Consider the following 24,405-nt stretch of genomic DNA (forward strand, 5'->3'; position numbering starts at 1 on the left):
TTCAATTTCAATCTTGCTGGCCTCAGTTGCACAGCTGAAAGTCTCACTGAGTTTTACGGTGAGCAGAAAGTAATTGTATTAAATGAATAGATTTTGCATTTCGCCTATTCCAAATCATTGTAGTCTCCAATCACCATTCTCTGTAGTTCTTGTTTTATTTCTGTGACCTTGACTTGGGCTTCAAACTCCTCTCCAGTTATATCTTATGATCTCATTTTCTGCTCTTCCCGCATCCCATGTTCACTGAATACTTGTTCCATGTTTAACTGATATTTCCCTCATTAAGGCCTCTGACATCATCATTAAGAGATAATAAAGAATACACAGAGGATGGGGGATGTGAAGGAAAGGAGAGAATGATCTTTTATCAGAGGATACAAAGTAACAATATACCAGTAGTATGAACCTAGAGGACCAAGAGAAGCTAGGTTGCCATTTATAGCTATATAAAGTTGCAACAAGACATATATTCCATTACATATCTGTACTCATTAGAGGAAGAGAAAGGGAGAGAAATCAGATACCCTCTATGGTGCTGTGGAGATTACATTATTGAGTATTTTCATGACACCTAAGGAGGAGCCAGGCAATGGACACTAATGTAAGAGCATGTGTCCTTACATGTTTATGAATTACTGACTCAATTCTCCCTGAAGACTTTGGGTTCCCTTGGGTTCCTCTAATAAATGGAGATATGTAATGGAACATATATCTTGTTGCAAAAATATTCAAAATAGCACATTTTATTCCTATCATGATGTTCAGTCTTGTCCTGGAGTCTCAGAGCCAGCTGAGTAAAGAGATGTTGGCAATGCAGCCAGTGTGTATGGTGCTGATGAGAAGTTTGTGACAGCTTCAGTTTCTAAGGTGTTAATATGATACCTCCATCCTGTCTCTTGATTGGAGTCTCTACAACTCAAAGGTCTGAAATCAAATCTCTGATCTCATTCTCCATACCTTAGACTCTTCATATCCTCTTAGTGAATGAAATAGTCTCTTGTCTGGGTGAGTCTTCTGAAGTAAAAAGTGTTGAAACAAATGGCTTATGACATGAGTAGTGTTGAAATAAATGTTTATTTTAACACTTCATAACTCATGAGCCATTTATTTTAGCACTTTTCACTTGAAGTGTTTAAATAATAGGTTTTATACAGGAATGTGTCATCCACTTTGTTTAATATAAAAGTTAATATGTAAATATATCCATCTATCTAATCTGGATTTTCCACCCTTTGACTGCCAAACAGCTTGGTTGCCATAGTTTCTGGAGTAACCTGAAATTAAGTATTCTTTCTTTTTTATTTTTAGTTAGTAGGTAATTTGGTGGTACATATGGTGTTGGGACATCATTTCATTAATGGACAATTGGCTAAATAGCTTTAAATTCCTGAAACAAATGTCATCAAAGACTAGGAATTGACAATTCTATGCTTTCATAACTAAATTAAACTTTGTCACTTTTGCAGGTGGGGTGTAATACCCCCAAATTCTCCCCTTCTCAAGAGAGAAGGGGAGAATAGATGGAGGATCTGTGTAACTGAGTACGTGGAGGAGAGTGAGAGAGAGGCAGGAAGGAGAGAGAGAGAGAGAGAGAGAGAGAGAGAGAGAGAGAGAGAGAGAGAGAGAGAAAGGGGGACTAATATTGGGATGTAAAGTAAATAAATAAGAATATAAATATAAATTAATTAAACATATTGAAGTCAGCATTATGGCACAGGTGTCAGCAGTTTAAGCAGAATGTGAGATTTTGCTCTGCATTGTTTGAATGATAAGATAGGTTTGTGTTGCTATCCTCTGTATGTCCTGACATTAAAGGTAGCATAAGTAAAATCTTGAATAAAATACTTTATGCATATTGGGTTATTTGGTAAAGTCTAGATGTGATTGTGACTATGTTTCTGTAGGCAATTACAATTAATAGAAGTAATGGAGTTATATTTCAAGAAATTATTTCTCCTATTCACAAGTCTGTGCCGTTGTTTTTGCCAAGTAGTATAGACTCGTGGATATTTTTATCTAAGCAATAAAAATCCACCTGTTATATAAGTGATATTTTAAAAGTAATTTGTTGTTTTTGGATGGTTTTCACATTTATAGCAAAGCTCAAAAGGTAGCAAGAACGTTCTTATGTAATTTCCACCCAGTTTCTGCTATTTTTAATTACAAGAGATATTGTATATTAAGAGTGTATCAAATCAATGCTATGTAGTGAATAGTATTTTTGCCAAAGCCTATGTTTTGAAAGGCTTAAAAGAGTAAGAGGGCGAGCTACAAATACGTGCATTGTGAGCCTGAAAGAAAGGAGTGCATAGAAAAGACAAAACAAGAGAGGTTGCATTAAAGAGTAACATTTAGAAGGATTTTTGGATCACACAGATGCTGATGCTGTCTGTGAGGCAGCTCCCTAGAAAATCTTACTCTTGAGCATCTTCTTAAAATTTTTTGACTTCAAGAGATGTTTTAGGAAATAACTAAAATCTAAGACGTAAAAAGTGTGTCAGAAGAATACAAACACGGGCATCCCTTTTCCAAAGTAACATTTTCCAACATTTATAAATGCTACTGATTTCAAATTGTAAATTATTTTATTTCTGAACACACCATGGAGAATTATTCTAGTGCTGCTTGTGTGAGCTTGTAATCATTGATTGTAGCATTAGACACTCCATAAATGTGTCATTGTGAATAACGGAACTTCTTAGCACATTGTTCGCCTACAATCTAGTTCATAGCCCAGGTTGGCAACTCCAAACCTGCTTCTGACATTTTGTTCCTGCTAGAAATATTCTCCTTTCATGGGGGCAAGGAACTTTTAAATTTCCTGGCAAGATCATATTTCTAGAGCTTCCCTATAAAGCTTGAGCATTTAGTGAATATGAAGACTATGAAAACTCTGATTATATTTTGCCATTTATCAATAGATGGTCTGTAATGCAAGCCAATCTATGTGGTGCTGCATCCCACCTGTAATTATACATTACTCCTGTTCTCTTTCTTATTGCATCCAGGAAAATGAACACCAATGCTCCAAAAAATATACACATTGTGACTGTTTGCCTTATTTACACTGAATTTCATGTCTTCTTGAAAAGCTTTGAAGAACTGTGTTATAATCTGATAATCTGTAATTTGATCAACTTCTTCTCAATTACAGAGAATTCTATGGTGGAACAAAATCCTAGGAGATAGTAATTTTGGCAAAGCTTACTAAAAATGTCTCCCTTTGAGGCAAGAAAACCATGTTGTAGCCATACTCAGAACATCTGCCATGCCCATGGCCCAAATCTAAATGGTCAAATATTACTTGGAATTATTTTATGGATTTTAAACGTCTGAGTGATGAAATAGCTATGACTGAAGTAAAAGGTGAAATATCTTCCATAAACAAAGAAAAACAAATGCATCACATTTTGTTAGATATGAGTGTTCCTATGATGAAACATCCTTTTTCCAGTAAGTTGGGCCTGATAAAAAAGCTTGTGCAAGCTTAAGTTTGCTAAATGCCATTTGGCAGTGAGTTGAGTCAGCCTGGGTTCCGTGCATGCCAACCTGCCTAGGCATTGATGCCAATCAACAAAATAATGACCTCATTTTGACAAGAGACTGAAATTTCATCAGAAAGCATAATGGGTTGTGAAAGTGATATAGAGCAAAGCTATTTCATCACAAATACATGGCACACTGGACAGAACTGTAAGCCAAATAGTCTTTAATGATTGAATTGGGAAGATGAACTTAGATTGTCAGGTCTTAATATGTATAACACCCTGGAGCGTTTGCTCTCCTGTTATGTAGAGATAAAGACATACTGGCTTATCAATTTGAGAATAAAACACAGAAACAGAAACTCTTATTATATGTTTACAATATAGATGATCATTTAGTGACAGTTTTGAAATTTGGCTCTGGGGCCTCACTTAGCTTACAAATCTGAAGAGGGCCAAACAGCTTTTGTGGCTGGCTGCAACTGTGCTTATCTGTATAGAGTACTATATAACATGATTTGCTAATTCAGAAGTTAATTTAAATGTACAGTCCAGCCATGGTATTTGCTTTTAAATTTCACCAGCTTTGTTGTCCGTGTCTCCTCATTTTTAAGCAGTCAGTGAGTTAGTGAGGATGATCTTAGTGTTTATGTGGTTGGATAAGATTATTCTGCACCATTTCAAACATCATCGATTCCAAAAATTATCATGGAAATTAAAACAATAAGTGGGCCTAGAGCATCATGAGATCTGCTCTTTATGGATCACATAGTTGACGTAGGTGTACCTCTGTTGTACTGCAAACAAAGATGTTTAGTCCTGTTTACCTTTTCATTCAAGCTCACAGATTCATTTCTTATTTGCAAATGGCAGATAACTGTGTATCTCAGGTTGAAGTCTTTGAAATACTATGACCATCCAAGGATGCCTTAGAAATGGATCTAAGTAGGTGATACAATGTGCTCTTTACTGTTTCTTGTTTTTTTAAAATGTTTTTTTCTCATTTTTCTATATTTATATTTTTATTTTCCACTGTAGTGTAGTTGTCATGGCTTGGATAAGAATAGCCCCCAAAGACTTATATGTTTTAGTGTTTGGTCATCAAGGAGTGGCACTACTTGAGAGGGATTAAGAGTTGTGACTTTGTTGGAGGAGGGGTGTCCCTGGGAATGCCTTTGGGGTTCAGAAGCCGATACCAGAACCAGTGACTCTCTCTGTCTTTCTACTGTCTGTGGATCCACAGATTGAATTCTCAGCAACTTTTCTAGCACCATGTCTGCATATATATGGCCACACTCCCCACCTTGATAACAATGGACTAAATTTTTGGCACTGTTAGGAAACCACAATTGAATGGTTTTCTTTGTTAAGAGTTACCATGGTCATCATGTCTCTTCACAACAAAAGGATTTTAAGATGGTGGCTTCCACACATTACAATGTCCAGCCACATTGTTTGTCCAAGTTCTACACATTTGGAATTAACTGTAATCTTAATCAAGGGAGAGAATATTTTCTTCACCTACTATTGCCTAGGATTTCTCATTGTGTAGATACCCAAGATCTAGCTTGAAACTAATATTATCACGTATTTGCTTATCCTTTCTTTCAAATGTGTGTGTGCGTGTATGTTTGTATGTGTATACATGATGTCAGACCTAATTTGTTCAACATAATTTTGCTTTCTATGTATCTGTATTGTTGCATGAATCAGATAATTTCCTGTCGATGCTAGTCATTTTCTTGTATTAATTACCTATGTATTGTTCGTATTCAAGTATAGCTGAGTTGTTTCCAAATTTAAGCTGGCATGAATAAACTGCCATGGACATTTTTATGCATACTCTTTTTAAAAATCTGATTTCACTGCTTTTGGGTAAGTAGCTAGGAAAGAAGTTGTTGAAATAAAGGCATAGATGGATTTGTATTTATTTATTTATTTTGGGAAACTACTGAACAACTATTGTAACTGAGTCTATCATTTTATATTCCTACCTGTCAGTAGTGTACAAGAATTCCCTATTTTTTGTAAACATTGAATGCTCAAGATATTGTCTACTTAGCAATTCTAGGAAGGTGAGATTCTGTCCAGCTGCAGTCTTGATATGTATTTCTGTGATATACAGCATTTTAATGTGATTTTATATGTAGTTAAGTTTACTTTTTGAAACTATCTGTTCTAATTTTCTGCTGTCCTCATTTCACACACTTTAATTGCTGATCTATAGTATCTGACTATGCATTTTAAAAGTTATTAATACTATTTTGTATATACATTTATATTTTTTTCTAAATTTTGACTTCTTGGTATATTCTGTTAAGGATGTCTTTAAATCTGTTAATGCTTTTATTATCATTTGCAGAAATTTTTGCCTAACTCAGATTTGCAAAAACCTTCTGATTTTGTTTTTCTGCAAATTTGTGGTTTCAGGATTTGCTTTCTGGATTACAACCCATCTTATACTTCTAAACTCTGTAACTTTTTGAATGAAGTGAAACAGAGATTGTGTTCTTGATCAGTTATGTATGTCCGTTATGATATATTGTGTGGTAAAGCATAGATGTATGCACATGTCACAATCAAATTGTGACATTTAACATTTCTATCTCCTAAAAATTGTTTTAAGCTTTAAGTAGCACACTGTCATCATATGTATTGAATCAGACTAACATTTGAGTGTGTGCATGTAATGCATTCCTATACAACAGGGTGGTTAGTATCACTATCACATTAGGAAGTCCAAACTCTCTTCTAATGGCTCAGAGAATGTATCATAGTTCACAGTGTCTAGTAGCCACCTCACTGTGCTACAGAGTCCTGAAAGCTATTCAGTCTGCATCTGGTATTTGATGTCTCACTATCCCTGTACTCTACACATTCTCAGCATGGAAACAGCAACCATCTATTGGAACATGGTCAACAGAAAAACATGTGGTGAACAATGCCTAGTGGGGACCATGAGAGAGACTCCAGGAAAAAAGGCAGAGGGTATTTTATCGCAAGTGTACTTTGGTCCCCAGATTATTCTTGGATGGTACTTTTGTGACTACTGCAACAAATATTTGCATTCAATTTGTAAGACATCTTTATTCTGTTTTTTTTTTCTGGGATTATTTCTTTGAATGTTTTATTTACATTTCATATGTTATCTCCTTACCCCATTCCCCCTCCCCAGCACAGGAACCCACTATCCTTTCACCCCTCCTCCTGCTTCTGTGTGGATGTGCCCCTACATACCCCCCTACTCCCACCTCCCCACCCTCAAATTCCCAGCCACTGGGGCATCCACTCTTCATGAGACCAAGGATATCTTCTTCCACCTATGCCCAACAGGGCCCTCCACCCTTACATATATAGCTGGAGCCATGGATCCCTCCCTATGTGCTCCCAGGCTGGTGGTTTAGACCCTGGGAGCTGTGGTTGGTTAGTATTGTTGCTCTCCTCATGGTGCCGCAAACCCTTTCAGCTCCTTCAGTCTTTACTCTAACTCCTCCATTGAGAACCCCATGATCAGTTCAATGTCTAGTTGTGAGCATCTGCCTCTGAATATGTCAGACTCTTGAAGACCTCTAAGGAGACATCTACATGAGGCTCTTGTCAGCATGCATTTCCTGACTTCCACATCAGCATCTACCTTTGGTGACTGCACATGGGATGGATGCCCAGGTGGAGCAGTCTCCAGATGGCCCCTCCTTCAGTTTCTGTCCCTCACTTTGTCTCCATATTTGCTCCCTTGAGTATTTTGTTACTCCTTCTAAGAAGGACCAAATCACCCCCACTTGGTCTTCATTCTTCATGAGCTTCATGTGGTCTGTGAGTTGAATCTTGGGTATTTCAAGGTTCTGGGCTAATATCCAATAATCAGTGAGTGAATACCATGTGTGTTCTTTTGTGATTTGCTTACCTCACTCAGGATGATATTTTCTAGTTCCATCCATTTACCTAGGAATTTCTCGAATTCATTGCTTTTAATAGCTGAATAATACTCCATTGTGTAAATGTACCACATTTTTTGTATCCATTCCTCAGTTGAACGACATCTAGGTTCTTTCCAGCTTCTGGCTATTATAAATAAGGCTGTTATGAACATAGTGGAGCATATGTCCTGGTTATATGTTAGAGAATCTTCTGGGTATATGCCCAGGAGTGGTATAGCTGGATGGAAGTATAGAACTGAATCTAGTGAGAGTATATGCTGAGTACTACCCTCAGTATGCCTTCAGTCTGGATATGGCTTTCTGTCTTGCATTTGTGCTTTCCTAGATATAATCTATGCTATGTGCCAGGCAATTGTGTTTAAATTTGTCTGTCCTTGGAAAGTTCTGGAAAAATGCTACACTGTTACTATTTAGCATGTGCTTACTGTTGTTTATTTAAATGTTTTTTTAAATCATTTTTTCTGAACTCAAACAACATTTCTTGTATCATTGCTTTCTTTTTTACATTTGTATATAAAAGTATGCTGAAATAAAAGTTAAGTTGTCTATAGCATTAGATTGTACCCTGTCCCATTCTTAACAGTCTTCAAACCCCAGGGCTTGAAATCAGACCTTCAAACATTGATGAAATATCACTACCATCTATGAGAGACAATGAACCACATTTGTCACTCTGTATCAACCTATTTCACTTAACATAATAGCATCTATCTTTCATTTACTTTTCTGCAAATTAAAGAATACTAGCTTTTTAGTGGGAGAATGTAGCAGGATATTCCCCCCCATACCCCTGCAACATTTACCATAAACTTGGTAATTTGGGAGTAGCTAATGTGGGAGGACAAAGGAGAGGAAGAGGAGAGAAAGAGGAGGCGCTAAGAAGAGGAGAGATGTAGGAGCCATGTAGGACCACCAAAGTATCAAGAACACTCCTGGGTAACAACAAATATCATAAAATTAGATATTGGGACACACCTCTAATTGTGTGGGCATCTTGTTAATTGAGCATTACCAAACATATAAAACCTTTGGATAATCTTTAAGTATTAGAGTCTCATTTCTACCAGGTACTGCGTGGATGGCGGGATGGTCTGGGTTCAGCCTAGCCTTGTAGAAACAGCATGGTAGATTGTCAGAGTCATCTCCCACGCTGGCATCTCGTGGGTGCCAGGGCTGGTGTTTCTAGCTGGCCATTTCTAGCTGTGGTGTGCGTGGCCTCTGGCTGTGGAACATGGCGGCAGATATAAGCAGAGCTGCCGCCTCTTAGATAGTTGGCCCAAGAGATAGCCTTTTAAAAATATTACTTTAACAGGAGGATAGCATTGTATTGTGGACAGCCTCCACTTCTTTTATCATTCATTCAACAATGGACATAAATATTACAAATATTGTCTCAGTGTCATAGCTACTATGATTATTATGACCATGTAACTAAGATACATCCTTAGATACACTTTAGAGACTATTTGCCTCGATCTGGGAGAGCTGTCCTTAAAACCCTTAAATAAGAGATCTAGCCTTTGCTTTCTCAGAAGCCTCCATATTGTTCCACATGATGGCTATGCTGATCCACGCTGAGAACACAAAAGCTCTTTTTCATATGTACACAGATCAGCACCAATTCTGTTTTGCCTTTGCTAGTACCCATCCCAAGTACGTTCAAACAGTACTTCATAGTGTCTCCCATTTGTAACCCCTGGTGTCTAAGGGCCCTAAGCTCATTGTTATAAAAGTATAGTTTTTTGAATTTGAGTTTCATATGGTTGATGGTATTTATATTTTTTGTCCACTTCAATTGGTTTATTTCTGTGGTCAAGTTTCATACATATTCTGTATATTAATACTTGTCAAACGAATAGTTTGCAAAAATAATTTCCATGCTATACATTGTCTACATATTTTTTCTAATATTTCTTCTAATATTCTCTTGTTCTTCATTTTCTTGGAGATAATGCCATTTTTCTTGTTTCTGCTATTGTTTATGTGATTTGGGGATTTTATCTAAAATAGTCACTGTCTATTTTCCTATCTAAAGAATTGTCCCTGATTTCTTCTAATATTTTCAAAATGTCAGGTCTTCTGTTTGGGTTATTTGATTCATCTTATGTTGAGAAGGTAAGGCTCCCACACCATTTAGTAAAAGAATCACTTTTCTCCTCATACTGAATTAACTTGATGTTCAAAACCAGTTGTTCTCATCTGGAGACTGCTTCAGAATTGCTTCCTGTCCAGCCCATTTGTGACATGCTCTAATGCAGTTGTAGTGAATCCTGGAGACTTAGACATGTCCTAAAGTGAAGTAATATCCTTGAATTCTATTGGCTGTTTCCTTTTTACTTTTGTCTATTCCAAATCCTTTGAATTTCTGGAGAACTTTTAAAAACAGTAAGTTGGTTTATACAAAGAAAACTTTCAAGAATCTTGTGGGTCGTGTCGAATCTGTAGATTGGTTTGGAAAAATTTGTCTTCTAGACAGAACAGAGCTTTACAATCCACAAATATTGTGATGGTCACTATGATGTAATCCAAATCACCAGGAAAGAATATCTACATGCAGGACTTTTTCAATCAAGTTGGGCTGTGGGCAGGTACATCTATAGAGAGATGCTTTGATTTCTTTACTTGATAGAGGAACACCCAGCCTGACAGTGCCAGGTTTTCTGTCCTTGACTATTTAAGTGTAGAGCAAGATAGCAAAGCACTATGTATGTACTTACTTCTGTTTCGCTTGACTTTGGATGTGACGTTACCAGCTGCTTTAACTCAATATTATTTTGACTTTCCCACAATGAACTACTACCTGGAAATGAAAGCAAAAATAAACTCTTTCTCTCTTAAGTTGCTTTTAGTCAAAGTAATTTTTTTGTAGCAACAGAGAGAAAGGTAGGACAACTGTCTTTGATTCTTTCTTAGGAATGTGTTTTTACCTTTAGAGATTTTAAAATATTTCAAAAGTATATTCTTATTTGTTTTTATATTGTAAATATTATTCCAAATTTTAAATTTCTTATTTTTCTTAGTGTACAGAGAGGGATAGACCATATGATATATAGGAAATATTAAAATATACTTAAAAGATAATCTTTCTTTAATTACAATTTAGCCATAGGCTTCTCATAAATGCCTTTGGTCAGACCGAAGAAATTTTCATTTATTATTTTTTGTTGATAAACTTTATCATGGACAAATTTTTAATTTTATTAAATTTACTTTTTGTATTCTTTTTAGACACATTTTTCTTCTGTTATATGGCAAATTAGATAAATGAAGAGTATAATATTAAATCAACCTTACATTCCTGGGTCCTGGGATAAGCTTATAACCATGATGTTTTATGTTTTTAAGTATTCCTGAATGTAATTTTCTTGTTTTATTAAATATTTTTAGGTTACTCATAAGTCATTGGGCTAAATTTTATTTTTTAATATATCTGTTAGATTTTTATTATGGAAATATAATAGATACATAAAATCCATTAAACTTTGCCTTCTTTTGCAAGAATTTATGTAATGTTAGTGTTATTTCTTCCTTGAATATAGTTGAAATTACAAATGAAATTATCTGAGTCTTTAGTTTGTTCTGTGACAATGTTTTGTTTTCCAGTTATAAAGTCAATTTCTCTACCAGTTGTGGATCTCTTTTTTCAATTACAATTTTCTACATTTTGTTGTGTCAACTTTAATCAGTAATAGTTTGCTCTTCTTCTGTCACTTGGTGGATTTATTGTATTGTATAAGTTCTTAGTCATCTATTTTATCCATTTCATTTGTTTAGGGTTAGTATTGATGGTGTTCCTTTTGAAAAACTTAATTTTGCTTGTCATAATGCCATCACCTTACATTGATTACCCAACTCGTCCATTCCACCTGGTTCTAAATTAGGTGCATTTGAAGTGCTTGTTCATTCAGTGATTATTTATGTAACTACTGGTTGCTGGCCACACATTGCCCTGAGGAAAGTTTTCAGCATACTGTCAACCCAGAAACATGAAGCATCTTAGGACTCCCAGACACATGTAACTTCCATGGGGTTCGTGCTGTGTAGGTGTCCTCTGATCCGGAGAGAAGGGTGCCAGCCTCATGGCAGATATTAGTGTGGGTTTAACCAGGATGAGAGTTTTTTATGTCATATTCTAGGAACATCTAAAGTACTGGACTGTTAAATTCTTCTCTCTTTCCTAAAGCCTTGACCATGTGTGTTGTGGATAACCCAGGCCGTGTATTTTGATGCTAGTTCCCCTTTCCTGAGGAGGGCTGCAGAGGAGGAGTGAATCATTACAAAGGTGAACCCTTGCTCTAGTGAACCTTCTGCCCATCTTAATTTGTAAAATAAAGGCTGGAGCCAGTGATTGGGCAGAAGAAGGGGAGGTGGAGAAATAAAGATTGGTGGAAGAGAGTAGAGAGAGAGTGAAAAGAGAAGACAAAGGAGGACTATGGAGGAGAAGGACTGGGAAGCTGGAGATACAAGGACAAACACAGAGTTGGAAAACCCTCAAATTATAAGGGTCTCATAGCTGGGGAATAGAGTAGTGAAGTGGTGAATCTGCCCAATCTTGGCTTGCAGAATATATTCATAATTATTGAGCTGTGTTTTCTTTGACCGGTCCTATTTGGGTTGGAAATTTACTGCAACACATGTGCTGTAATTTATGCATGCTGCAGACTTCTCCAGCATTTATGAGACTTGATAAAGACTAAATTCATCTGGGAAAATGAAATATTCTGGGAACAGTGATAGCTGGTGAAGGATTGGATGAGTGGGTACTTTTTTCTTTGCCATTACATGTGTGTTCTGAGAAAGCAGAGCATACTATTCTTATTTTAACTCTGAGTCTAAAGGAAAATTCTAATGGTTCTTATCAGACCAGAAAAATATTTAGAATCTAAACAAAGGCTACATATACACAGGTATATGCATCAGTAGTGTATGTTCCCTTTACCTTTTTCTTAGAAATATTATTAATAAGCTATATTAATTTATTAACATTTATTTCTTTCTCTTAAAACAACAATATTTCAATTTAGTTTCTTCATTTCTCTTTTGGATAGCCCAATTGAAACCTGATTATCCTAAGGCCAGGTAGTATTTTAAAGAAGAACTGAAAAAGCATATGTCATGAGACTGAGAAGAGGGTCTAGTTGGTAAAGAGTTTGCTGTATAAACATGAAGCCCCAAGGTAGATCTCTGGTAACCATGAACGAACAGGCACAGTGACATAGGCTTGGAATCATTACTGGGGAGGCAGGGACAGGAGGATCCGTCCCTGAAGCTGGCTGTTGAGCTATTCTAGTGAAATTGGTGAGTTTCTGTCTCATAAATAAGTTGGGGAATAATTGAGGGAGACACCTGATGATCTCGGACCTTCACATGCGTATACACACAAATTCATGCATGCTCGAGGACACAGACAAACATCCATACACATGAACTCACTGACTTAATCACAGGCCCATTAAGTAAATATCACACAACAGTGAGTGCTGTAATTGAAGGAGAAAGAAATTTGGTCTCTTGCCCACTGAGCAGTATCTCAGCGCACCGGACCCTGTTGGGTTTTCCCATCCGGAGGCTACTGCCCTTTGCTGTTAAGGGTTTCCCAAACCTGACATAGCCTTTACCAAATCTGCAAGTGTTCTTGTGTTGCTCTCAGCTCCAGCTAGAGTCACATTTATCCCAATTACCAACCCTAGCTGTCTATCTTTGCAGAGCCCAGAGCCCAACTAGGCTTTACATCCATCTCCCAAAAGCCTTCCTGTCCTAGCTCAGTCTCCCTGTCTGTCTCTCAGTCTGCACTGTCCTTCATACAGTGGGAAATAGTTCATGTGCTGTTTGTGTTTTCATCTTTTCTCCCTCATCCTTGCATGTTGGGTTGAGAACACCTCATCTACTGTCTTTTACTAACCAGTTCTTTGCTACTTCCATATTTTTATCCAATTGAAATTAAGGGGGAAGGTTTATTTTCAATAAATCCAGAAAAAAATTACTCAGAAGTTTCCATTCTTACCAAAGTTAGTCATCTAATTTATAGAGATTAGTGAATCTCGGCAGGTGAGCCAAGGAGCTAGGTACCTCTTTTAGAGCTGTCTAGCCTACAGAAGAGAACAAACCATGGTCTGAAGCTGTACAGCCAGGCTTCGGCAGACTTTGAGGAATCCAGTGTTATCATAGTGCACAGATATTTGGACATGTAATTCACTGAAAAGTGAAAACAGAATCCATTACTAGGAATGATAAGAAAGGTTTACACTGCAGCAAGTGCTACCACGGACACCCTGGCCATGAAGCAACCCTCAGGGAAAACATTAGAAAATGCTGAGAGAAAAGAAGTCACAGCCTTCCACAGAAAGACATGCTGCAGGCCTAATAGACGTGGAGCTCTTCTTGCTACTCCCTCATCTGTTCTCAGCAAGATGCTCGCTTCCACTTATTCTGCATTCTCCCGTGGATAATGTAGAATTCTGATCACCAGCATTCACTCTCATTATAGACTTCCTTTCTCCTTTGCAGACAACCATTTCTGAATACATGTTTAAGGATGACTTTCCATGGAGTGTGACAATATTTGCTCATAGGAGAAATACCTTCTATACCAAGTCCTGCAACCCTCTCCTGGTCTACAGTATCTGGTTTTTGTTTGTTTGTTTATTTTTAATAGTCTAGCTGTTTAAATGTAATAGTTGCACATAAAGCACTCTCAGGTCAACAGTGTCACCAACAGGCCTTATAAGGGAGAGTAGCTTATGGTTGCTGATAACTAAATGCTAAGAAACAAAGAAAGCCTTCTGAATTTGATACTAGCAATGGGTTTGACTGTGACATTGACAACCGATTGTGTTTATTATCATGACATATTACTTGGCTACACAATGCTGCCTCCCTTACAGGCACAGCTGTTAACCTACATGAGCCTCAGTGTCCACATCCCTAAAATGGGAATAATCCCTTTCTGCCTGACAATGATGCTATGAGCAGATAAATAGCATGAATGGTTTTCTCACCACTGGATCCAAAACCATCTCAATTTCTGTTTAGCCCTAACTTTATATCACCACAAACTTTGAAACTACTTTTTTATTATATATAAATCCACAGTTTAAATATTGTAAAAGTCTCACCAAGTTTTACTCTCTGCAGCCTAAAAACAGTCCTCTCATTAGTAATTGGTAACAGAATACATCCTGAAGAGCCACTCGGAGTTATGGGAGAACTAGGTCCATGTTAAAGACAATTCTGTCTGAAATGCACAAACCATTTACAGTTTTCCTTGACAGCTCAACTCTGCCTTGAAATGTGGGCATTTCAAAGTAAAAATGCTCCTAAATGCTTAAGGTGGATTTTTTTTTAAAAAAAAAAAAAGACATTTTACTGTAAGGAGCATGTAAAACAAATAGTGCAAGTACTGCTCATTCTGTAGCTGTAGAGTATCTTATACAATAGAAAGACACTAACCTGCATTAGTATGCAAATTTTACATTTGTGTTTGTGAAGAAAGGATGTGGTCTATAGGCTTGCCCCATGTAGAATGTGAAGTAAAGCCACTAAGAAATAGCAAAAATGTACTTATTTCAGTAATCCACATTCCTAAAGCTATGAATTCCCTCTGTGTAAACATGTCTACACAATGGATTTCTCTTTAAATCTGCATGTCCTCTCTGGCCATATTGAAGAACGTGCGTACTGTACTGTTTCATTAAACTGTTCTGTTATCAGGTAATTGTTTAAACATAATGCCATAGCACTATCAAAAGGAAAGGTGAGCTAATGGCATTTGCAAATGTCAGGGATTATCTTAACACTTTTATTATAGTTTATAAAAAGTAGGTTCGGGGCATTTCATGGCAATTATTTCTACAGAAATTGGTTATTTAAATAAATTGCTAATTATCTGAAGATGACAGTATTGAAAAAAATGCTACTAATGAGTTGTTTAATAAGTGTAGCTTGTGGTGGCCACCTACAGGTGGAAAATAGAACACATCGAAGGTGCCTAGGAGCTGCTATGCTTTCTTTTGTGGTAACAGTTGCAGTAGACCTAGAATGCCTCACCCTAAGTATTCCACACTATAAGGCGTTTCCAAGATACCAGTGACGGCTTTTGTTTTAAGTCATATTTCGCTTGTCCTTTATAATTTCTTTTTTCCCTGTTCTTAGATATAATTATTCCTGTATTTTTATTTCCTATGATGTTTTAATGTAGCATCCCAACTGAGGAACTTATCAGGTGAAAGAGAATGCCATTCATAATCACATCAGACGATTATGAATCAGCACAGGTATAATAAACAGGTACTCTCCTGGGAAAACTGGGCCATATGGTCACTCTCGTAGCAATTATGAACTGCGCTAGCTCTAATTTAATTCCTATTCAACAATTAATTCACTGTTAATATTCTTGGTTTATCATACCTGGGTAATACATCTTTATTAGCTATAAAAATTAACTCATCCTTCTGTAACTCAATTTACATTTGGTCACTTAAAATGAAGAAGAAATATAACATGGTGCTAATAACAGGATAGAGGAAGAGTTGGGTGCACATGCTTTCAAATATTGTATCCACACTTTCTGACAGAGTGATCTTGAGGATGTGATATTTATCCATCCACATTTAGTGTCATTTTGTATATTTGTTTAAAAAAAAGGTAAAAATACCCATCCTGCAGTGATGTTATCAGGGCAATATATGCAAAGCTCAAATAAAAATAACTGGCAACCTTTAGTGATTGGATAGAGTCTTTGTATTCCATTTACTTGCTATAAAAAAGTCCATGTGAATAATAGTTATTTGCTTTCTAAGTTGACCTCGTTACTGGTGTTTGTTGAGACTCTACAGAGCCTGTAAAATTGCTAGTGAAACCACTGTAAGTTCACAGCATCCTCAGAGGTTCAGTTTGGGAGATATCTAATGTTTTCCTTAGTACAAAAATTCTTCTGTTCCATCTTACTACTTCTATCTCCATAGATATTTAAGAGATAGCCAACTTAAACATCATTCATTTCATTTCTGAATTCACAGCTGCTTAAAGATAAGAAGAGACTAGAACCAATAGTATATGTTGATCCATTGACATTGATAACAGTTTAAAAACCAACAACAAAACACACAAAAAGTCTTTCTTCTTTTATTATCAAAATGTTTTTTTTTAATTCTTTGAAAAGCATTCACATATACCAGTGATTCTCAACCTGTGGGTTGTGACTCCTCTGGGATTGTATAAAAAACAGAACATTCAACACACACACACACACACACACACACACACACACAAGCGCTTGGATAATAATAGAATAAGAATATGTGTTTTCCGCTGCTGCTAGTGCTTAATTCTTACCATTTCGTATTTGAGATTGTGACATATTAGTAGGAAAGTTTTTCTAGAATAGATGAAATATAATCTATAAGCAGCACAGCACCCCATGAGCATTTAATTGATTTTCCTGTTTTGCTAAAAACAGAGAGAGAAATAGAGAGAGAGAGAGAGAGAGAGAGAGAGAGAGAGAGAGGAGGAGGAGGAGGAGGAGGAGGAGGAGGAGGAGGAGGAGGAGGAGGAGAAAAAACTTTGGAACATGCTTGTATATTTAACTTTGTATCTATATACTAATCGATAGACTCCTTAAAATGGAATTTGTAGATGAAAAGACATATATATTTAGATATTATAAATTACTTTGAAATACAAATGAATACTTACAAACACCACATTTAAATGGAAAAATCAAACTATGAATATTCATAATTTTTTGCATTTTATCTGGCACTGAATCCTCAAAAGTTCCCCATAATATTAAGTGGTTATTTATATATTTTTATAGGTGAATATTTCTCTCACATTGACAATAATATTAATTTCTACACATCATACCAAATACTGTGCCTTCTATGACTGTATCACTTAAGGCTCCTTAAATTGCTATAATATTATTGTTATTATTGTCCCTCCCTCCGGAATGGAAAGGCTTATATTTAAGCAGGCTAAGTAGCTTGTTCAAAGTCATGATTCTATTAAATAATCAAGCTCAGACTAATGATTGCTAGGTTTGAATTCATTACCACCCTCAGCATTCCACAGTCCTTATCTTGGTACTCCTATAGATTACCTAACAATGCTCTGCCTCATAGCTACTAACCCAGAATTACTTCTGTCTAAAGGAAATGCAAGAACAAAGACTGTAGCAAAAACTGAAGGAAAAGGCCATCCAGAGACCGCCACACATAGGAATCTATCCTATCTGCAGAGATAAACCCAGATACTATTGCTGATTCCAAGAAGTGCATGCTAACAGGAGCCTTGGGGTATAACTTTCCTGAGAGGCTCTGCCAGAGCCTGACCAATACAGAGTCAGACGCTTGCAGCCAACCATCAGACTGAACACAGGATCCCAACAGAGAAAGGAGTCAGGGGAAGGACTGAAGGAACTGAAAGGATTCACAACCCTATAGGAAGAACCATATCAACCAACCAGACCCCCCCACACACACACACCCAGAGCTCCCAAGGACTAAACCACCAACCAAAGAGTACATATGGAGGGGCCCATGGCTCCAGCTGCATATGTACCAGAGGATGGCCTTATCTGGCACAAATGGGAAGAAAGGCCCTTGGTCCTATGAAGGCTCAATGATCCAGCATATGGGTGAGATGGGAGTAGGTGGGTGTGGGAGCACCCTCCTAGAGGCAGGGATAGGAGGCAAAGGATAGGGGGTTTGTGGAGGAGACACCGGAAAGGGGCATAACATTTGAAATGTAAATAATTAAAATAACCAATTTTAAAAAAAGAAAAGAAAACAAAGAATAAAAAAGGCAACTAGAAAAAAACCCGCAATTCTCAACAGACATGGGAGCCTGAATACTTTCATACAGCAAAGACTTAACTTTCAGTCCAAGTTCATCCCTTTTAAGCTGCTCTCATCATGATATAGATACACCTCCATTTTCATGACAGCATCAATCTTCAGACAGTTGTAAGGGTCAAGTGTACAGAAGCTGACCTCTGGAATTTACTAGAATGAATGCACCATGCTCTTCTGCCAATAGCAGCTGATATTCTTAGAAAGAAAGGGGGATCAATGATCATTGTTAATTATATTGCTTCAAATAAAATGCCTGGAACATTTAAGGTAGAGATGTTGAATATTAACTGACAATGGGTATATTGAATAATCTAAGAGGCAGATAAACATAGCTTAAAAGGTGTTAAAGCTTCAAAAATATATTTTAAAAGCAAAAACATCAAGACATTTAATAAGAAAAGCTTTGCTTTTAGAACTAAGAAACGAAGATAAGAAACAATTTTGAATGCTGTGGGGTTTGCCCATTTCTCTCCTTCGATTTCACATTTCTGCATATAACTCCAATCCTGTTAGTGCTTTGGTTTCTGGGTGAATTATGCTCATTTTCTCAAAGGATCTTAATCCATGTGTAAAGATGTGTTTTTAAATAGTTGTGATGCACGCATTTACCAGCATATTAACTTCATTAACATTTTAAAGTTGTTTACATGAAGCATAAGTTTGCTGCCACTTGATTTAAGTGTATTTTATAAAAATCAATCTTTCAACTCTTAAATCTTTGAAATTTCTGATTCTCTCGTATTTATTTTTCCTTCTGGTTGTTGTTAAAACTATTAATAATTAGACAGTTGAAGTCCAATTTTTCATGAATATTTTTACCCACTTCATTACTTGTTAATTAAAATAAGCAAATTAAAGCTGCATATTCCTTTTGTATGTGCAGTGAACATAAGCAACTATTACAACCCAGCTTGTTTTATTGCCAGCTTGAGCTATTATCAGGGAGTTTATGTGGACTTAGTTCTATCAATTAATTGTGTAATCTTAGCTGTCCAAGGAGTCAAATGATTAGGGGGAAAACAAACAGAATTAAACTCAATTATTCAAAATTCCAGTTATTCAAAATTAGCATACATTCCACACTACCTTGCCCATTAAAAATCCTTTTTTCCCTTCAATGATTCAGTCATGCGTAGTAAATCTCTCCTCCCTTTTCACCAGCAAAACTTTACTTCTAACATCATTAAAAATCCTTTTATATTGGTTTAGTGCCTGAGTCTTTTTATTATAAAAAGCATTCTTAATGTCCTGATGTTGGACTCTAGGTTTTTACTTTTGAAGTCAAAGCGATCTGATCAGCATCATGACACTGGTAAATAAGAGTTGTTAGAAAGAAGAGAAGGGAGAAGACATGCCTGGTCCTCTCGGGAGACCAGAGAGTATAAAAGTCTATCGAGGTAGGCATCCTGCTTTATCTTCTTTATAAAAATCTGTTTCATTGCATCACTAAGTGCAGAACAACATAGAAGGCAGCATGAAAGTAAACTCAGTAAACGTTCTCTCCAGAATCAGTGGTCCTCCAGAGACATACAGGTTATAATCTCAAGCTTCATGTTTGAGTATATATCTTGAAATATACTAAATTCACCCACAGAACAATTCTGTGACAGTATTCCAATTTTCAATGCTTTGTTTATGCCAATGTTGAAGTTCAGCAACATAAAGGAATCTTCACTACATTTCACAGACTGGAAGTAGCATAATGTTTAAACGAACAATGGTTAGCTGCATCGTTTGATGTTGTTATAGACTTTACTTAATCTTCAATTTAATTTCTTTGTAAAATTCACACTAATAAAACACATGACATACAAAAGTCATGATTTTGTTTTCTAATGGCACATAATGTATGATTGAACTTATGTACTTTGAAATAATCTACTGACATAAAAAAGGCTGCTATTTTGAGTATCATGAGTATAAAACTAGGATTTAAATAGAAAGAAAACATACATGCTTGAAAACATTTTTGGATAGAATGTTGAGTAAAAGAACACTAAGTAAAAATCCTAAGTCATAATGTGTTCTTATGTGCATACCAAAACAATACTATAGCAAAGAGAATTACTGTATTTATTTAAGCAGGATCTGAAAGATAAATCACCTTTATTAACATAATTCAAAGTCTTTCAAGCATGAAAATGTTTTTCTGAAATATGCTCAATCTGAAAATGATCTGTAATCAATTCAAAGATTTCAGCACACTGATTGGCATTTGAACTTATGACTACAAAGAGGCACTGTTTATTATTTCGGAACTACAATTCAATCTCACCATCTGTGTGACTACAGGAGGCACTTTTCATGCAAACCAGAGTGCTTGGTCAAATCCTGCAAAGCAAAGCTTTGTTTCAGTTCTTCCTTTTTACCTTTCTTCCTTCCTTATTTACTTCTGTCTGTCTTTTACTCCCTCCTTCCTTCCCTCCCTCTGCCACTCCTTCCCTCCTTCTTTCCTTCACTCCATTCTTCCTTTCCTTGAGCTTTTGTATTGCTGCAAGATTCTGAGACCTAGGATAATTTGACCTTTACTGGACAATTCCACACAGTTGAAACAGAAATGGCTTGATGTAACTGGACTTTCTGTCAGGTTCCTCTAACCATTCCACATCGGTAAGCGCTTAATTTAAATAGTATGATATCAACTAGTTGATTTCAGTAGAACAGATTTGTTTTTTTACTTAAATCTAGGTGTTTTTCTCAAGGATGAGTTTGTCTTCACATCTCTCCAGCTGTTGATTTAACTTTTTGTTTCCTATTTTTTGTTCTTAAAGCCATAATAAACAGTGGCAATGTTTTAAAACTCACTATCTCAGCAGTCGGAAGTTTCTGTCCAATATAATTAGCACTTTAGTATGTACAGTTCTGTTTTTTATGGATGTGTGTATATTGTTCACATTGAATTTAATTTTTGTTTTGACTCTACCATCTCTTTACTTTTCTCATCTGGAAACTAAAAGGAAAATTTTAACTTACAGTTTAGCACAATCATTTCCTATACCTTAGTATTCTTCTTAAGAATGTATTTAATGAATGAAAAACATTTATAAAACCTACTTTCCATAAAAATGCTGAAGACAGGTAGGTTATATATCCTATTTAATCAGTTATTTTTAATCAAATGGAATTTATAATAATGTCAATAAAAGACGACTTAATTGCTCAATAACAAGAAGATCTATGTCTTCACCTTTGGTTCACATTTCCATGGAGAACATAATTCCTCTTAATTTACCAAAAAAAAAAAAAAGAAGAAAAAGATGCCTTTATTAGTTTGAAAGGTTTTCATGTTCATTATGCACATTAGAAAAGTTTTAGAAATGGAAGGAAAACATGAAATAGAAAATGTCGTATTGACCTAATTGAACTTACTCAAAATGCCAATGAGAATTTGCTGGTGTTTTTAACACTTGTGTAATAATGTTGCCCTTTAAATGTAACTGGTTAAATTTTCAAAGCTGTGTCCTGGGATTTTGCCATTTGATGTCCATTAATATCAATTGGAATATGCGGACAAATCCCTGTATACCACTTTGAAATTTTACCCCTTAGTGTTAATGATAGTCTTCTAACAGCGATGTGAGAAATAAATTATTTATCTGCTTAGTTCAAATTTCCTTTAGTCTCTTGAGTAAACTAAATAAGGAAAGAAAAAGAATACCAATATTTCTTTATTAGTTCAAAGTAACATCTATATCAAGAACCCATTGACTAAGTATGTACTGAACACTGTTATATTATGCAGTTAGCTTCATATATCTGAATATTTATGCTGTGGGTGTCCTTTTAGTTATATTCATAGCTAAATTTATTTTACTATACCTACAATATATAGTACTATGTGCAATATTTTACCTGCTATATTATCCTTTTATGATTAAAGTATAAAGGTAATAAGAAACCATTAATAAATATTTTGGCATAGAAATAAAATCTTGATGTCTAGTTTCTCATTTGTCTAACTTAATAAATTGTTTTCTAAATATCTGTGTAAAATTCCCAAGTATCAGGATAAAATAATCAGTAAGAAGCTTTTAGGTAACAGAGAAATAATAAGGCATTCCCATACACACATTTAGTGATAATAAGAAAGCATCCACTATCTACACATTTACCTTAATATAAAATGTATAAAAACATCCCACGTTAAAAAAACCCACTTCCTTATAAGAGAACTTATCACAATAATCCATTTCAGCTCATAGCAAAACTGAAAGGAACAAGGATTCCTCATGTACCAAAGACCCGTCCCCCACATGTATTGTCAGCATTTCACTGGCGAAGCATAATTGTTGACACATTAGTACCATTACCACCAAAGCCCACACTTTATACTAGGCTTCACCCTCGGTGATTTATGTTCTATGAATTTAGATTAGTAGGTAACAAGGTGCACCTGCCAATATGCCGCCTGTCATTAGTTTCACTCTGGAAAGAGTACTGGCTCTGCCTCCTCATCCCCTATTCCCTGCTTCCTGTTCCTCCAACCATGGATATGTTTACTGTCTCCAAGATTTTCTCTTTTCCATACTACTCTTGGCATCCCTCTATAGGAGGTAACCTGTTCAAATGAAAAGCCATTGGTTGCCAGGGTCATTTTATGTGCTTCCTGGAATATTGCCCTCATAAAATAGTCTAAGATCATATTATTCAGGCTGATGACGGAGGTGATCATGAGATCCTGAAGTAACTGTATATCTGCATTGTTTAGTGGACTTTGGCTTCAGGCAAAATCAAATTCCTTCATAATTAGAAATATCTTGAACTGAGGAAATGCTTTGAAGGCAATCATTAATGTGACTGATCACCAGAATAACAGAATATGTTCTTCAGATATAAAAGTACTAGTTCACTCTGGAATGTGGCTGAAACTCCAAAGTAGCTTTAGTGCAATGTATTCCTATTTAAAATCACTACAGCATGGTCTCCCATTATGCAATATTTATGTCCACTAGGTTAGGGACTAAAATACTGGTAACACTTGGAATATATATCTGTATACATGTGTGTGTGTGTGTGTGTGTGTGTGTAGAGTGTGAGAGAGAGAGATGTGTATTCTAAATACAGAAGTCAAGTTAGTTCTCTTTAATTTTATTTGTATTTCTAGCAGGTGAGATTATATCAGGTTTACTGTGCATCTTCAAACTGTGTAGAATATGCATAGAGAGCAACATAGAACATGTGTGTTCTTCAGTCTCTGGGTTTCCAGCCTCTACATGCTAACCAGCTTCCTCGTGTGTATGGGATAACAGAGTGGCACAACTATTTGCATACTATATATGATTGCTTTCTTTTTCAAAGCTTTCTGTTCCCTGGCTCTATTTAGAACAGATGCTTGAATGTTCCACACAATCTCACTTACACCTCACTGTTTATCAAATCATAATTTGTGTATATTTTATGTAAGAATTCTAGGCTTTTCGTGCCTATTTTGTGATTTGTCTAGACTTGATAACAGCACCAAGGTCCTTACATCTACATTCACTGAGAACCTAAAACACTTTGAAAATAGATAAAGCAATTGCAAATTTGTCTAGAAAACTACTGCTGTTGTTTAATGCCAAATATAAGGCAACATGTGTTCAAGTCAGACATTAAACCTTATGACTTCCTTATCTTCTGCAGGAACTGCCATCAGACCTATTGCATTGAGAGCTGTGACTGCCATTGCCCGTGCTTTGCCCGGGTTTCCTATTTTGGCCACAGGTGGAATTGACTCAGCTGAAAGCGGACTTCAGTTTCTTCATAGTGGTGCTTCAGTTCTCCAGGTAGGGCTTCTGCCTTTCCAAAAAAAAAAAAAAAAAAAACCCAAAAATCAAAAACAAAAAAAAACAAAAAACAAACAAACAAACAAAAAAGTAATTTCCCAATACAAGGTAAATCATGAGAGATATGCATGTTTTGGAAACCTCCAAAGAAATAGGCAGTGGATAAGCAAAAACAGTGGCACCCATTGCTATTTGTTTTTGAGTCTGAGAAAACCTGGACTTCACTCCCTGTCCTACTAAAAAGAACTTGTGAATATCTGTTACCATATTCATCTGTCTATCTTTCCTAGAATAAATGGGACCAAGTAACAGATTATATGATATACTATCAGATGAGAAACAAGTGGAATGTGAAAAAATGTAT

At 36.0% G+C, this 24,405-nt stretch overlaps 1 protein-coding gene across 1 annotated transcript in view; it reads left to right on the forward strand.

Moving 5' to 3' along the window:
• Positions 1–24,405, forward strand: part of Dpyd (dihydropyrimidine dehydrogenase) — an 872,190-nt gene that overhangs the window by 657,008 nt on the left and 190,777 nt on the right. The window contains exon 19 of the mRNA XM_028752184.1: positions 23,899–24,041. Coding sequence (XP_028608017.1) covers positions 23,899–24,041 — 143 coding nt within the window. The remainder of the gene's footprint in view (positions 1–23,898; positions 24,042–24,405) is intronic.

The sequence above is a fragment of the Grammomys surdaster genome, unplaced genomic scaffold (genome assembly GCF_004785775.1).
Source record: "Grammomys surdaster isolate TR1022 unplaced genomic scaffold, NIH_TR_1.0 125881, whole genome shotgun sequence".
NCBI classification, from domain to species: domain Eukaryota; kingdom Metazoa; phylum Chordata; class Mammalia; order Rodentia; family Muridae; genus Grammomys; species Grammomys surdaster.